Source organism: Vicugna pacos, chromosome 16, assembly GCF_048564905.1.
Source record: "Vicugna pacos chromosome 16, VicPac4, whole genome shotgun sequence".
In the NCBI taxonomy this organism is placed as follows: Eukaryota; Metazoa; Chordata; class Mammalia; order Artiodactyla; family Camelidae; genus Vicugna; species Vicugna pacos.
Genome location: NC_133002.1, coordinates 8018452 through 8030996, shown reverse-complemented (window position 1 = coordinate 8030996; position 12545 = coordinate 8018452). Strand labels below are relative to the sequence as shown.

The following is a 12545-nucleotide window of genomic DNA, read 5'->3' as shown; positions in this document are numbered from 1 at the left end:
GGGGTGGGGAGAGGCTGGGCCGGGGGAGGGGCAGGAAAGAGGGCTATAAGGGCCGCAGCCCAGGCGGGAGGGAGGCAGGCGGGCCATGGCGGATGTCCCCGGGGCTCAGCGGCCCGTTCCCGGCGGCGGCCCAGAGCCCCGGGACCCCCTGGACTGCTGGGCCTGCGCTGTGCTGGTCACGGCCCAGAATCTGCTGGTGGCTGCCTTCAATCTTCTCCTGCTGGCGCTGGTGCTGGGGACTATCCTGCTACCCGCTGTCACCATGCTAGGCTTTGGCTTCCTCTGCCACTCCCAGGTGAGCGAGCGCCCCGCGGTGTGCGTGTGGGTGTGTGTGACGGTGGCGGTGGGGCCTGTGGGCCACAATCTCTCCCGGCCTGGGCTGTTTGACTTGGGCCTCATGCCTCTTCTCCTCCCACAGTTCCTGCGCTCCCAGGCACCCCCTTGCACCGCGCACCTGCGGGACCCGGGCTTCACAGCCCTGCTGGTCACCGGATTCCTACTCCTCGTGCCGCTGCTCGTCCTTGCCCTGGCCAGCTACCGCCGCCTCTGCCTGCGCCTCCGCCTGGCCGACTGCCTCGTGCCTTACAGCCGAGCCCTCTATCGGCGCCAGCGCACCCCGCAGCCCCGGCAAACCCGGGCCTCACCAGGGCCCCAGACCGTTCCAACATCAGGAAAGGTCTGGGTCTGAGGACCCTCGAGCCAAGCAAGAACAACTGTTACAACCGCCTGTCGGCCCAAGGACTTGAAGCCCGTAGGTCTCCCGACCTATCCTGTCCCGACTTTTGCCCCAAACGGGTCCTAGCATCCCCCTGGGGAACAAAACAGCAGCATCTGTGAAACCAAAACTGGTGAAACTTCGCCACACCCCGGAAAACCCGCTTTCCCCTCACTGCCCATATTTGAATCCTGAACATCTGGGCTGGACCCTGCACCCACCGCCCAACTCTCCTGTGCACAGGACACTCAACCGCGTTGGTGCCCTCCTTTTCCGGTGCAGCTCCTAGTATTTACGCGCCGCGGGGTGGGGTGGTGGGGTGAGGTTGCAGGGGAAGGAGTGATCAATAAAAAAGTAATAAGGTGAACGCGATTCTGGGATCCTATAGAGAAGGGTAATACTACCATTTCTGCCCTGTGTCCAGGCGCAGGAAACAACATGCGGGTGGGGTTGGGGGTGGCTCTAGTGCGCAGACCGGAGCATCCTTCAGCCTCCTGGCCTTCCCTTATCGCATTAGCCCTTTCTTCCTGGCCAGACCTCAGAGCTCTGTCCCTGACACCAAAGTCACCTCCCCGTCAATAAGAGTGGAGAGGCCTGGCCTCTGTCGTCTGTCTTGCTCCCCTTGGGGACCCGAGCCTGTTCTCTGACCCCAGCTTAGAGGAACTCGGTGTTGCCAGGCCGGGGAGAAAAACAATGGGCCTTCCGGAGTAGGATGACATCCCCCTCCCGCCACAATTCTGGAGCAGCGGCGTGGGAGGGAAGGTGGAAGGGCCCACCCTGAGGCCTGTTGGTCAGAAGCTCAGCCTGTCCCCCATTCCCAACCCCGAACCTGAGGGAACCTCTGTCAGCTCTGGACGTCCAGGCTGTAAAACGAGGGTTCAGAGTGCTTCTGACCTCAGATAAACCTCGTCCTCAAGGGGTGAGATGTGCAACCCCTGCCCTGGTATCCCACCTACACACAGACACAGACCACTTCGGTTACAGGTTTAATGACGTCTGAAGGGCAAGCCCGAGATCGTACTCAGAGATAGGGAGGCCCCACCAGGCTCTCTCTTTGCACCTCAATAGAAACGATGTGGTGTCCGGGTACCATGGCCAGGCCCAGCACACGGGGTTCCCCGGCAGAGAAGGAATCTGGAAAGAAGGGTCAGAGCATCAGGGAGGCAGGCCAGCGTCGGTCCCACCCCTTCTGAGCCACGACTTCTAGCCCCAGAATAGAAGGGGTGCAGCCAGGCAATGAAGGGGAACTGCCTCGCCTGAGGCTCCGCCGCATTCCCAGGCAGGTCCTGCATTCCCTGGGCACTGACCCGATGGTTTGAGGAACTCCTGCGCCGAGCCCAAGATAACATTGCAGTCGCGGTCGGTGCAGAGGAAACAACCGACCAGTGTCCGTCCATCTGTCATGCGAATGCGCATAGTCTTGTTGAGCAGCGCCTCCAGCTGCTGCCTAGCGCGCGCAGAGGGCGAGTCCTCGCGCTCCCCATCTGAGTCCTGAAGGGGCGGGACACGCGCTCAGACCGCGCCGCCCCGGCTGCTGCCCGCCCGCGGAACCACAGCTCCCGACAGCCCGCGGGGCGCTCACACGAAGCCCAGAGGCTGCCGGGAGCTGCAGTTCCCCCTTCGTTCCCCCATCTTGCTCCCCGACGGCCCCTCAATCCCAAAACCCGAGCCCGCGCTAACCCCGGCGCTGGAGCTGCTTTGACGCCGGCTGCAACAACCATTCTCCTCTCGTAGCAGCATGGTTGGTCCAGCGCCGGCCATTTGTCCCCGGGCCTCCTCCAGGCCCTTCGACTTCCTAACAACCTTTTGGGTCGGGTGGTCTGAGATCTCGCGAGCGCTCCCAACCTGTTTTCTTTCGCGAGATCACTTCTCTTCCTAGTCTCCCCAGTAACTGCAGAGATCTCGCGAGCTTTTCCTACTTCTGCGCGGTGGCTGACTGAGGCCTATTACGCCGGACGTTTTAAGATATCGCGAGAAATTTCTCACTTCTTTGGGTTCTTATCCTTTAGGAACCCCGGAATTTAGCAAGAATACCTTTTTTCAATATTCTCACTCCTCCTTTCCCTTGTTTCTCGGCCTCACGAGATAATCTGTCCTAAATACTCCTTATAGTCTAGGCCACTCTGAATTAAAACGGAGGGTGTTCTCTCAATTACTTGGATGCCGGAATCGGACTACGTTTCCCGTGAGCACGCGCAGCTCACGCCCCTCCTATTGCACGCAGCGTTTGACCCCAGTCGACGGTGGCCGCAAAAGGACAATGGTTTCCATGTCAGCGGATAAACGCCCTCGCCTTAGCTCCTGGATGAGAGGGACGCTTACTGTGCGTCCTTAATAAGCGAGGAAGCAACTAAAGGAGCTCGTGACCGATAGAACAAGGACCATGCCGCGCCGGGGCCTAGTGCCCGGGCCAGACTTCGAGTATTTCCAGCGTCGCTATTTCACGCCGGCCGAGGTGGCCCAACACAACCAGCCGGAAGACCTCTGGGTGTCTTACCTGGGAAATGTGTACGACCTAACGCCGTTGGCACAGGAGTACAAAGGTAAAGGCCACGCTGTGGGCCAGCGACGGGGGCGTATTTGGGGGTTCTTGGTTCTTGGATTGCCAACGTTGACGGCGGCTGCTCTTTCCCAGGAGACCTTCTGCTGAAACCCATAGTCGAAGTTGCGGGCCAGGACGTCAGCCATTGGTTTGATCCAAAGACCAGAGACGTGAGTTCTGCTGGAACCTGGGGTTGAGGGGAGGTGCACTAGAGAGCGGGGATGAGGAGGGAAAAGCAGGGGTAAGCCAGAGCCCGAGGTAGTGGCTGCGCCGACTCCTCTCCCCCAAACTCTGCTTTAAAGATCCGCAAGCACATAGATCCGCTGACCGGTTGCCTGAGATACCGCACTCCCCGGGGCCGCTTTCTGCACGTGCCGCCTCAGCTGCCCCGTTCTGACTGGGCCAATGATTTCGGGAAGCCTTGGTGGCAGGGGTCACGGTACGAGGTGGGGCGGCTGTCCGCCAAGACTCGGAATATCCGCATCATTAACACGCTCACGTCGCAGGAGCACACACTGGAGGTGAGAACCGGTACCTGAGGGCAGGTTAGAGAGAACTGAGAATCCCAGCAAATCTGCAAGCAGATCCTCAGGTCAGCAGCTCTCCATGACCAGGAGCTGTATTTTCTTTCCATTTAGAGGTAACTGAGGAAATACCATCACCTAGGTACCCGGGGTTGGGAATTCAAGCAATGGCTGGGCCACAGGATACAAGAGACTTCTTCATAAGCCCAGGGCAACAATTCATGCATCTTAGTGATGGTGGTCCTCAGAAGCTCTTACGTGCTATGCTGTGTTTTGTACAGCAATTGCAATGGGACTCTCTTATTAGTCTGCTCTATTGTGAGGATGAGGTGAGAGGGCAGTGACTTTAGGGCCATCTGTTTATTAGAAGTGATCACCATAAAGACAGGATTTGGGGGCCATGCATTGCATGTTGGAGCTCCAACTTTATATCTGGGACTGTGGAGTGCCTTAAGCTGTTATCTGACAAGGGAACCACTCTCACCCCACCTCTATCATCTTTTGGGCTCCTGGCCTTTGCTTGTGTGTGTGTGTGTCTACCACCCAGAATCCTGGGGATGGGGTGCTTTCGTGTTCTCCAGGTGGGGGCACTGGAATCCATGTGGGAAATCCTACACCGCTATCTCCCCTATAATGCACATGCTGCCAGCTACACATGGAAGTTTGAAGGCAAGAACCTGAACATGGATCAAACCCTGGAAGAGAATGGTATCCGGGATGAGGAGGAAGAATTTGATTATCTCAATATGGACAGTACACTCTACACACCTGCAGTACTGCTCTACTTCAATGATGACCTCACAGAGCTATAGGAAGATATATGCTCATGCAGACTCAAGACATATTTTGAGTTTAGCTGTTTCTGTGCCCTGCAGGAAGAGAGGTGGGGATTGGCGGGGGGTGGGGTGCACAGCGGCTCCTGAACCTAGACCTCCATTCCACTCTGGGAACTGGCCTGTGGTTCCCATGCTTTCCTGAAGTGTAAAGGTCCTACTCCTCATTTAAATTTACTCTGAGGAAGTTAGGGAGAATGCTAGAAGTGCATTAAGTTTTAGGAATGATACAAGAAAATAAAGTATCTTAGATCAGAGAGATCTAAGAAGAGGGAGCTCTAAGAAGAAATCAGATAGAGCTCAGGCAGAACTTTTTGACAGTAAGAGAAAGAGAAGTCCTACACAGGGACAAGGAATGGAAGAAGTTTTCTGGCAATGATGGAAATGGGATGGCTGCAGAAAGATGAGGTTTACAAAGATAGCAATAGGAAATGTCTATCACTGGCCATACAAAACTGGGTTACTCCCTTCCGAATAGTATTTAGCAGCTGAAACCCAGGAGGAAGAAAGGAGGTGAACAGTCGCCAGGTAATTCAGGCTAGATATTATGCTATGTGCTTGATACACCTCATTTAACACAACTACCCGTAAGATAGATACCATTACCACTATTTTACAGATAAGTCTTCTGAAGATTAGCAAGATTTAATAGCACAAAAGGCACACTAGTTAGTAACCAGAATGCAATGTTCTCCATGTTCTTCTCAATGTAAAGAGAGTATCTCAATGTCCAGGCTCGTTGCACAATGGGAACCTATAGTCCTATTGTGTAGTATGATGGGGGGTCTTTTGTTGTTATTTGGGGGGGTTGTTTGTTTGTTTTGGCTTTTGTTTTATTTTGCAGTTATTGTCTTTGGAAGGGAGTTAGCAGAGTTCTGCAGTGGCAGAGAGGGGACAGGGGAGGCTAAGTGTCAGCTGAGTAATAGCTATTCAGTCTACTTCCTGATTAATCCCATAGCAAAATTTTCCTCTTACTTGTCTGAGGCAAAGAGGTGGGCAAACACTGACTCCAGGAAAAACTAGTGGGAAAAGGGCCTTTGGATTGGGACACTTTAGTTGGGGGAGCAAAAAGGAGGCAAACAGCACAGTATATTCATGATGGGCCTGTGCCTCTGAGGGAATATGAGGAGGACAAGGTCATCTTTGTAATATGGTCAGTTTACAAGAAGGGGCTTGACAGAGGTAATGTAAAGAGAGGAGCTAATTAAGTCAGAAAACTCCTGGTGTTCAAAAGAGAACAACCATGGAAGGCAGTGGCCAGATTTGGTCCCCTTTAACCGAAACAAGGAAGGAAAATGAGAATAACAGGTAGATTTCCTGACAGTAGCAGGCAAAAAAGGATGTAATTGGCTGGCTGGCTGATAGATTGTAAGCTCACAAGAGCAGAGATCATGTCCATCTTGTTCATTGTTGGGCACACAGTTGCTGCTCAATAAATGTTGATTGAATGAACTCAAATGTTAAGTGAATTCATCTGTCTATAATAACTAGTGGACGGGATGTTGTGTCCTGGGGGTCAAGGTGAGACCAAGAAATAGGATGTCTGGATCCTGTGCCGTAATCTATCCATGGGTTTCTCTTTCCTTGTTCACTACAGATCCAAGACCAAAAATTACTCCACAGAGCTTCTTTCTTTCACCAGAGATTTTTGGGGAAATCTACCTGTTATTTCTCCATATGCCCACCAGGTGGCTGCAACTGCCTATAGAGTCAGGGGCAGGTACTGGATGGAGGGAAAAGTTCCAAATTCTAAACAGGAACTTGTTTAGGATTAAAGGTAGCCGGTGGAAATGTATAGGTGGGAGGCAAGGATCAGAAGAAAAGGGAAAACAACATGGCCACCATTCTATTAGCATTAGGATTACTCCTGTCTTTAATTTTTTCACAAGCACATGCCAGGACAGTGTGGTCTGAGAAATAAAACTCATGGAATATAGTAAGTAGGGGGTCTGATGACAGGTGTTAGTGTGTACAGGGTTAGGCACAGAGCTGTGGAGGGAAGAAAGAAGACAAATTTTCACATAACAGAGTACACTCATTTACTATTAGTGATTGGTTGGTTGGTTGGTTTTTCTACAAAACCTTGTTCTCTGAAGATCCAAGACTGGGTATTTGCATGAAGAGTATGTAAATAATGCCTCAGCCAAAAACCTATAACATAAATAGAACATGAGTCTAGGGTCCAGGTCCTTCTGTGGTGATCTCTTTCGTTTTGGAGGGAGATGAGGTGGTGGGTGGAATCTTGAAGGAAAGTTGTCTGTCTTTAGTACATCACAGCAGCATCAAAGGACTCAGTTGGCAAATATTTCCCACAAGCCTCACTCACTATATGCGCTCATTATAGAGAGTAATAAAAGTTGTATGTTCTCTTCAGGAGCTTACCCATTCAATGGGATAAAACATACACACATGAAAAGGTAAATGAAAACAGTATGTGATAAAGGACCAAATTATGGTTTAGAGAAAGCTTCTATCTTCATGAAATCACAGTGGGTTCGTAACCTGGACCTTGAGAAATGGTTTCTAAATATTGTGTGTGTGTGTGTGTGTGTGTGTGTGTGTGTGTGTGCGCGCGCGCACTCCGGCAGATGTGTATTATTTTGGAGAGAGGTGCTATAAGTCCCCTCACAGTCCCAAAATGGCCCAACCCCCTGCCCCTGAAATAGTACACACACGCCATAATAAATAAAGACCCTTAAAAGTAAAATCAAAGGTGACAATATACTGTGGTTCTAGGATTCCTGGCACCTGTCTCAATGGTCGACTTCAGCCTCTTACAACTGTATTTCCATGGGAGCAATTCCTAAAGCTTTTTAAGCCTTGGGGCTACATTTATAACTAGTCTGAAACATTTTACTCTGGCCCCAAATTCTGATCTGGACATACCTTGGAGCAGAGTAAGGGGATCTATCATTTGGACCTGGGACTATAACACTCCATCATGACATCAGGATAAGGTTAATGCAGCCAGTACCCTCAACTGAGTTTTGGTAAACCACATAGATGTGTTGATTCAGGAGAACAGTCACTTTATGAATGATCAGCAAGAGGGCATGGAGGTTTAGTTGTAGAGAGAGCAGACAATTTGAAACCCGAATGATCTTGAAAGTCAAAGATTAGGTTTTCAAAATACAAACAGATATGCAGCCCAAGTACTGGGAAACACTAAAAAAAAAAAAAAGCTGGTGAATGAATAAATGTAGTGAGGCCATTAAAATGGGGTCAGGGATCAAGGAGGTTGAGACAAGGGACGTGATGGTAGAGATACTGCTAGAATTAAGTGTCTTACTGGGAGAAACTCAGTGCCTGCCTTTTGTTTATTTATTTATTTATCTTAAATTTATTTATTTACTTTTATTTAATTTTTATTATTTTTTAAAGTTGAAGTACAGTCAGTTACAATGTGTCGATTTCTGGTGTACAGCACAATGTCCCAGCCATAAGCCGGCACTTTGTGCCAGGCACCATTCCAGGTACTGGGGATACAGCAGTGAATGAGACAGGCAAGGTTCCTGCTTTACTGGGACTTACACTCTGATGGGATAAACAATAAACATGTAGACAAGACCATTTCAGATAGTGCTAAAAGCTATATATTATATATGTATATATACACACATATGAACACATACACATATATACATATATATACACCAGAAGTACTATAAAAACACAGAATCGTGAGAGTGATGGTCGAATGATTGGGGGCTTGTCTGAGATGATTACAAAGATTGATATAGGTCTGCATTACCTGCATTAATCACTTAATCCTCATAACAAACTTAAATACTATTTTTATTTACACTGAAAAAAGAAGGAAAGTGAAGCACAGAGAGGTTAAGTAACTTGCCAAAGGTCATACAACTAGTAAGTAGCAGAGGTGGGCTTTAAAACAAGACAGTCATAGGCCACCCACTTAACCACTGAATTGCATAACCTTCCTGCATGACAGACATAGGATGCTGTTCCACTTACCTATTGCTGCTTAACAAAACCATCCCAAGATTTAAGTGGCTTAAAACAACTACCATCATTTATTTTGCTAATGAATCTGTAACTTGGGCAGGGTTCAGTGGGGACAGCTCATTTCTACTCCAAAAGGTGTCTACTGGGTGGACTGGTGGAAGCTGTAGGATTCACTTTCCGAATATCTCACTCACAAATGGCTGGCAAGTTGAGGCTGTCTATTCGTTCTTCTCCATGTGGGCTCCTACACAGGGCAGCTTGGGTGTTCTCATAGCATGGTGGCTGGATTCCAAAAGCAAGTATCCCAGGAGAACCAGGAGGAAGCTGAATCAACTTTCATGACCTCATTTCAGATCCAAGGGGATGGAATTAGACCTCACTTCTCAGTGGGAAGAATGACAATGTCACACTGTAATAAGAGCATTTTGGGTGTAAGATATTACTGTGGCCATTTTTGGAAAATACAATTGGCCACAAATGCACTAGAGGCAAAAGGAGGAATATCTAATTATCTAATCATTCTTGGGTGGGAGTGGGGCATTGAGCCTTTCTTGAAAAACTAAGTTGGAATCCTGGCCACCCCTGTCCATTTATTTAATTAACTAATACTGAGCATCTACTATCTAACAGGCACAATTCTGGACTCTGTGAATACACTAGTAAGACATAATTTCTGCCCTCAAGGAGCTTACAGGTTAGTGGGAATTCAGAGAAGTTTTTGAGCCTCATAACTTGTTAGCTTCTTCCACTTGTACACAGCAGCCAAGGGAAGCTTTTAAAGTTTCCCTGTTTAAGTCTTCAAAGGCTTCCAACACTCTTAAGAGGACATTCTTACCATAATCCACAAGGCCCTGCATGATTTGGCCCTCCCAAGCTCTTCTTTATCTCTCACGTTAGCCTTTCAGTTTCTGAAACTCCCCCAAGCCTTCTCACATGCTGTTCCTCTGCATGGAACACTACCCCCTCCACTCATCATTTGGCCACACCTGATTCTTAAAATCTTTACTTAAATGTTACTTTCTCAAAGAAGTCTTCCCTGATCACTTCAATTATGTCAAATCTTTGATCATACCCTCTCAAGTTGCCCTAAAACATTGTAATTACAAGGAAAATACTTAGTGTAATTTGTTGTTTAATGTCCATCTTTCTCCCTATTTAGACTATAAGCTCTAGGAGGGCAGGGATCATGACTTTTATTTGCCACTGAATATCTAGCACCTAGCCCAGTGCTCAGCCCAGAGCAGTTACACACTCAATATTCATAAAATGGACAAATGTAATGTGATAAATGCTACAAAAGGGCTAAGTAAGAAATGGCTTGGGAATACCTGAACACAGTCTGGGGAGATCAGGGAAGGCTTTCTAGAGAAGCATCATCTCAAGCTGAGACCAGAAGGACAAGGAGAAGGTAGCCAAGTGAAGAGGAGGGAGAGGGTAAGGAGAAAGAATAGCATAAATAGTGCAGAGTTTAGAGGTGAGGGGGTGCATGGAGAGCTCAGAAGCAGACGGAAGCGCAGAACAGTACAGCTAAGAGGAGGTGTGAGGCCTGGGGAGAGTGGGCAATGAGATACTGAGGTCAGACCAGGTCCCGTGAGACTTTGTAAACCAGGTTAAATTTTTTTTTAAATTGAGATATAATTTACATATTGTAAAATTCACTTTTTTATTTGGGGGGACCAGGTACTTAGGTTATTTTTAACGGAGATACTGGGGTTTGAACCCATAACCTTGTGCATGCTAAGCATGCATTCTAATACTGAGCTATACCCTCCTCCCAGAATTCCCCCTTTTAAAGTGTACAATGCAAGCTTAAGGGTTATATAAGGAGAATATCATGATCATATATGCATTTTAAAAAAGCGACTACAATATCAAGAGAGAATGGATTGGAGGGGAGAAAACGGGACAAGGAAATGGAGACAGACTGATGCTGTTGCAACAGTTGAGGAGAGATGAAGGTAGTCAGAATGAAGGTCAGGTCAGAAAAGATGAAGGTAAGAGAGAATTATATAACTCGATAATGTATTGGGAGGGAGTCTGAGGCAGAGGGAGGAGTCAAAGATGATACCCAAGTTTCTAGCCTGGGTGACCAAGAGGATGATGGGTCCACTGACAAAGAAGAGTAATGCTGGAAGAAGAGTTTGGGAAGAACGGTGATGTATTTTTGGTTGGCTTTCTTAAGTAACTTTGGGGCATGCAAATCCAGATGTCCAGATCTTACCAGGTATGTGGTAGTAGATCCTGAATAGGCTCTGGGCTAAAGTTAAAGGTGTGGGAATCTATCAGCAGGGAGTAACCACTACCGAAGTCAAGAATGAGGTCAATTCAGAATAAAGTGTGATCTATGAAGAAGGCCTGGGAGGAACAATATCTAAGGGACGGGAGAAGGAGATTTAGAAGGGAGAGCCAAACTGGTGAGAGAGACCCTGGAAAATGGTGCTAGGGAAGCCAAAGAGAGAGTATTAGAGGAAGGAAAGGTAAACAGTGTGAAATGTCACACAGAGGTCAAGGAAGGTGAGGACTTGAGCACCCATGGATTTATTGAACAGCAAAATGGTGGTGTGTTGAAGAAGTCAAGACTGTAGTTAAGAGAAAGGAATAGCTCAACATGTAAGACTGTAGTAGGATGAAGTATGAATGGGATATTCACAGAAGAAATCCAGCTACCGAAGGGAGTTTTCTGGCTTTGTAACCATGCACAGAATACTTTTCTTCTTTTAGATTCCATTTCTTCAACCATAAAATATGGATAATAGAAATTAAGGTTTCACTGAGGACAACAGGCATAAACCAGGACAGGGTCACTTAAAAAGAATCTACCTTACAGTGTTGTTGAGAAGATTAAACAAGATAAGGTTGGGAAAATGCCCAGCAGCATAAAAGGTCCTTGGAACAGGTACTCAAAATTTTTAGTTTTCTTTCCCTTTCCTTGTGCTAGCCAGTCTTTATTTAGCAATGAATGCTCCCCTTGGGATTTCCTGAGAGTCAGCATTATTCGGCATCCAGGTAACATCTGTCATGATTAGAAAATTAGTAGACCAAATCTGTGGCTAACATTTGGTTTCCAACCCAACAACAATGTTTGTGCCTCCATTGGGAGATGTGAATACGGTAAAATGTGGTTTGTTTCATAGAATGCCAGAGTTAAGCGTATTTATATGAAGTTGGGGAAAGGAAGGAAATGGGGCCAACGACTGGGAGCAAGAATAACTAAAGTCAGCCCTTTGCTCCTTCAGTTTAAGGTGCTATTCATAACTCAGGTGTGAATCCTCTCACCTTAGAATCATCTTAAGCGAGTCTCTCTGAAGTGAGAAATGGCTAATTGCTAACTTGATTGTTTAGAACAATAGCTATCAATTAGCAAATGCCTTATAGCCAGTGCTTTATGTAAGTTAGCTCACTAATCTTCACTAGAACTATGTGACATAGGCATTAATATCCCTGTTTTAAAGAATAAGGTTGCTGAGACTTGAGGGATAAGTTGCTTACCCAGGCTCACTGTTAGTAAGTGGCAAAACTTGGATTCCAGATGCTACCTGACATCAGAGCTCAAACTCTTTTCTCTAATGGAGGGAGTGGATAACTTCATTACTTAGTTCTGGAATACATTTTAGGAGTCATACAGTTTTGCAATATAGCATTTTTAAAAAATTAGTTGATTTTAATATAATGATCATATTTAATTTAGTGTGAAATTAAAGTAACTCTTCCTGTCCAGAGAGTTAGGTGGTGAAAGGGCCCACAGGCAAGCAAAGTGGCAGGAGGACGTGAGCTTGGGATTAGCCAGGAAAGGTGTCAGGGCAATTCTGCTGAAACAACTGGGGCTTAACCACAGATGGGAAGCAAGGCATTCAGACTGGCCAGTCAATGAAAAACTATTAAAGAAACTGTTAAAAGGCAATGTCAAAAGAGAAAAAAAAATTTAGTATTTGCCATTTTGTATAAAACTATTACATTCAGTTTCC

General features: G+C 47.4%; 3 protein-coding genes and 1 long non-coding RNA gene across 8 annotated transcripts in view; 2 read left to right on the top strand and 2 right to left on the bottom strand.

The window, feature by feature from the left end:
• Positions 1–19: 19 nt before the first annotated feature.
• Positions 20–986, top strand: TMEM88 (transmembrane protein 88). Its single transcript, XM_006218773.4, has 2 exons — positions 20–295; positions 419–986. Exons 1-2 carry the CDS (start codon positions 86–88, stop codon positions 686–688), a joined length of 480 nt encoding a protein of 159 aa, XP_006218835.1. The 5' UTR covers positions 20–85; the 3' UTR covers positions 689–986.
• Positions 987–1688: 702 nt separating this feature from the next.
• On the bottom strand, positions 1689–2743 carry NAA38 (N-alpha-acetyltransferase 38, NatC auxiliary subunit). Its single transcript, XM_006218772.4, has 3 exons — positions 2396–2743; positions 2023–2206; positions 1689–1849 (listed from the first exon to the last, which is right to left on the bottom strand). Exons 1-3 carry the CDS (start codon positions 2474–2476, stop codon positions 1737–1739), a joined length of 378 nt encoding a protein of 125 aa, XP_006218834.1. The 5' UTR covers positions 2477–2743; the 3' UTR covers positions 1689–1736.
• Positions 2744–2894: 151 nt separating this feature from the next.
• CYB5D1 (cytochrome b5 domain containing 1) lies at positions 2895–6066 on the top strand. Its single transcript, XM_006218771.4, has 4 exons — positions 2895–3258; positions 3351–3427; positions 3560–3778; positions 4363–6066. Exons 1-4 carry the CDS (start codon positions 3099–3101, stop codon positions 4591–4593), a joined length of 687 nt encoding a protein of 228 aa, XP_006218833.1. The 5' UTR covers positions 2895–3098; the 3' UTR covers positions 4594–6066.
• Positions 3217–12545, bottom strand: part of LOC140686416 (uncharacterized) — a 19989-nt gene continuing 10660 nt past the window's right edge. For 2 of the 5 annotated variants that reach the window (XR_012060223.1, XR_012060221.1), the window contains 2 exons: positions 3586–3792; positions 3217–3465 (listed from right to left, as the gene is read on the bottom strand). This is a non-coding gene — a long non-coding RNA (uncharacterized lncRNA). Of the gene's footprint in view, positions 3466–3585; positions 3793–8191; positions 8990–12545 lie in introns of those variants that run through there. The other 3 variants (XR_012060220.1, XR_012060219.1, XR_012060222.1) reach the window with 2 other exon arrangements.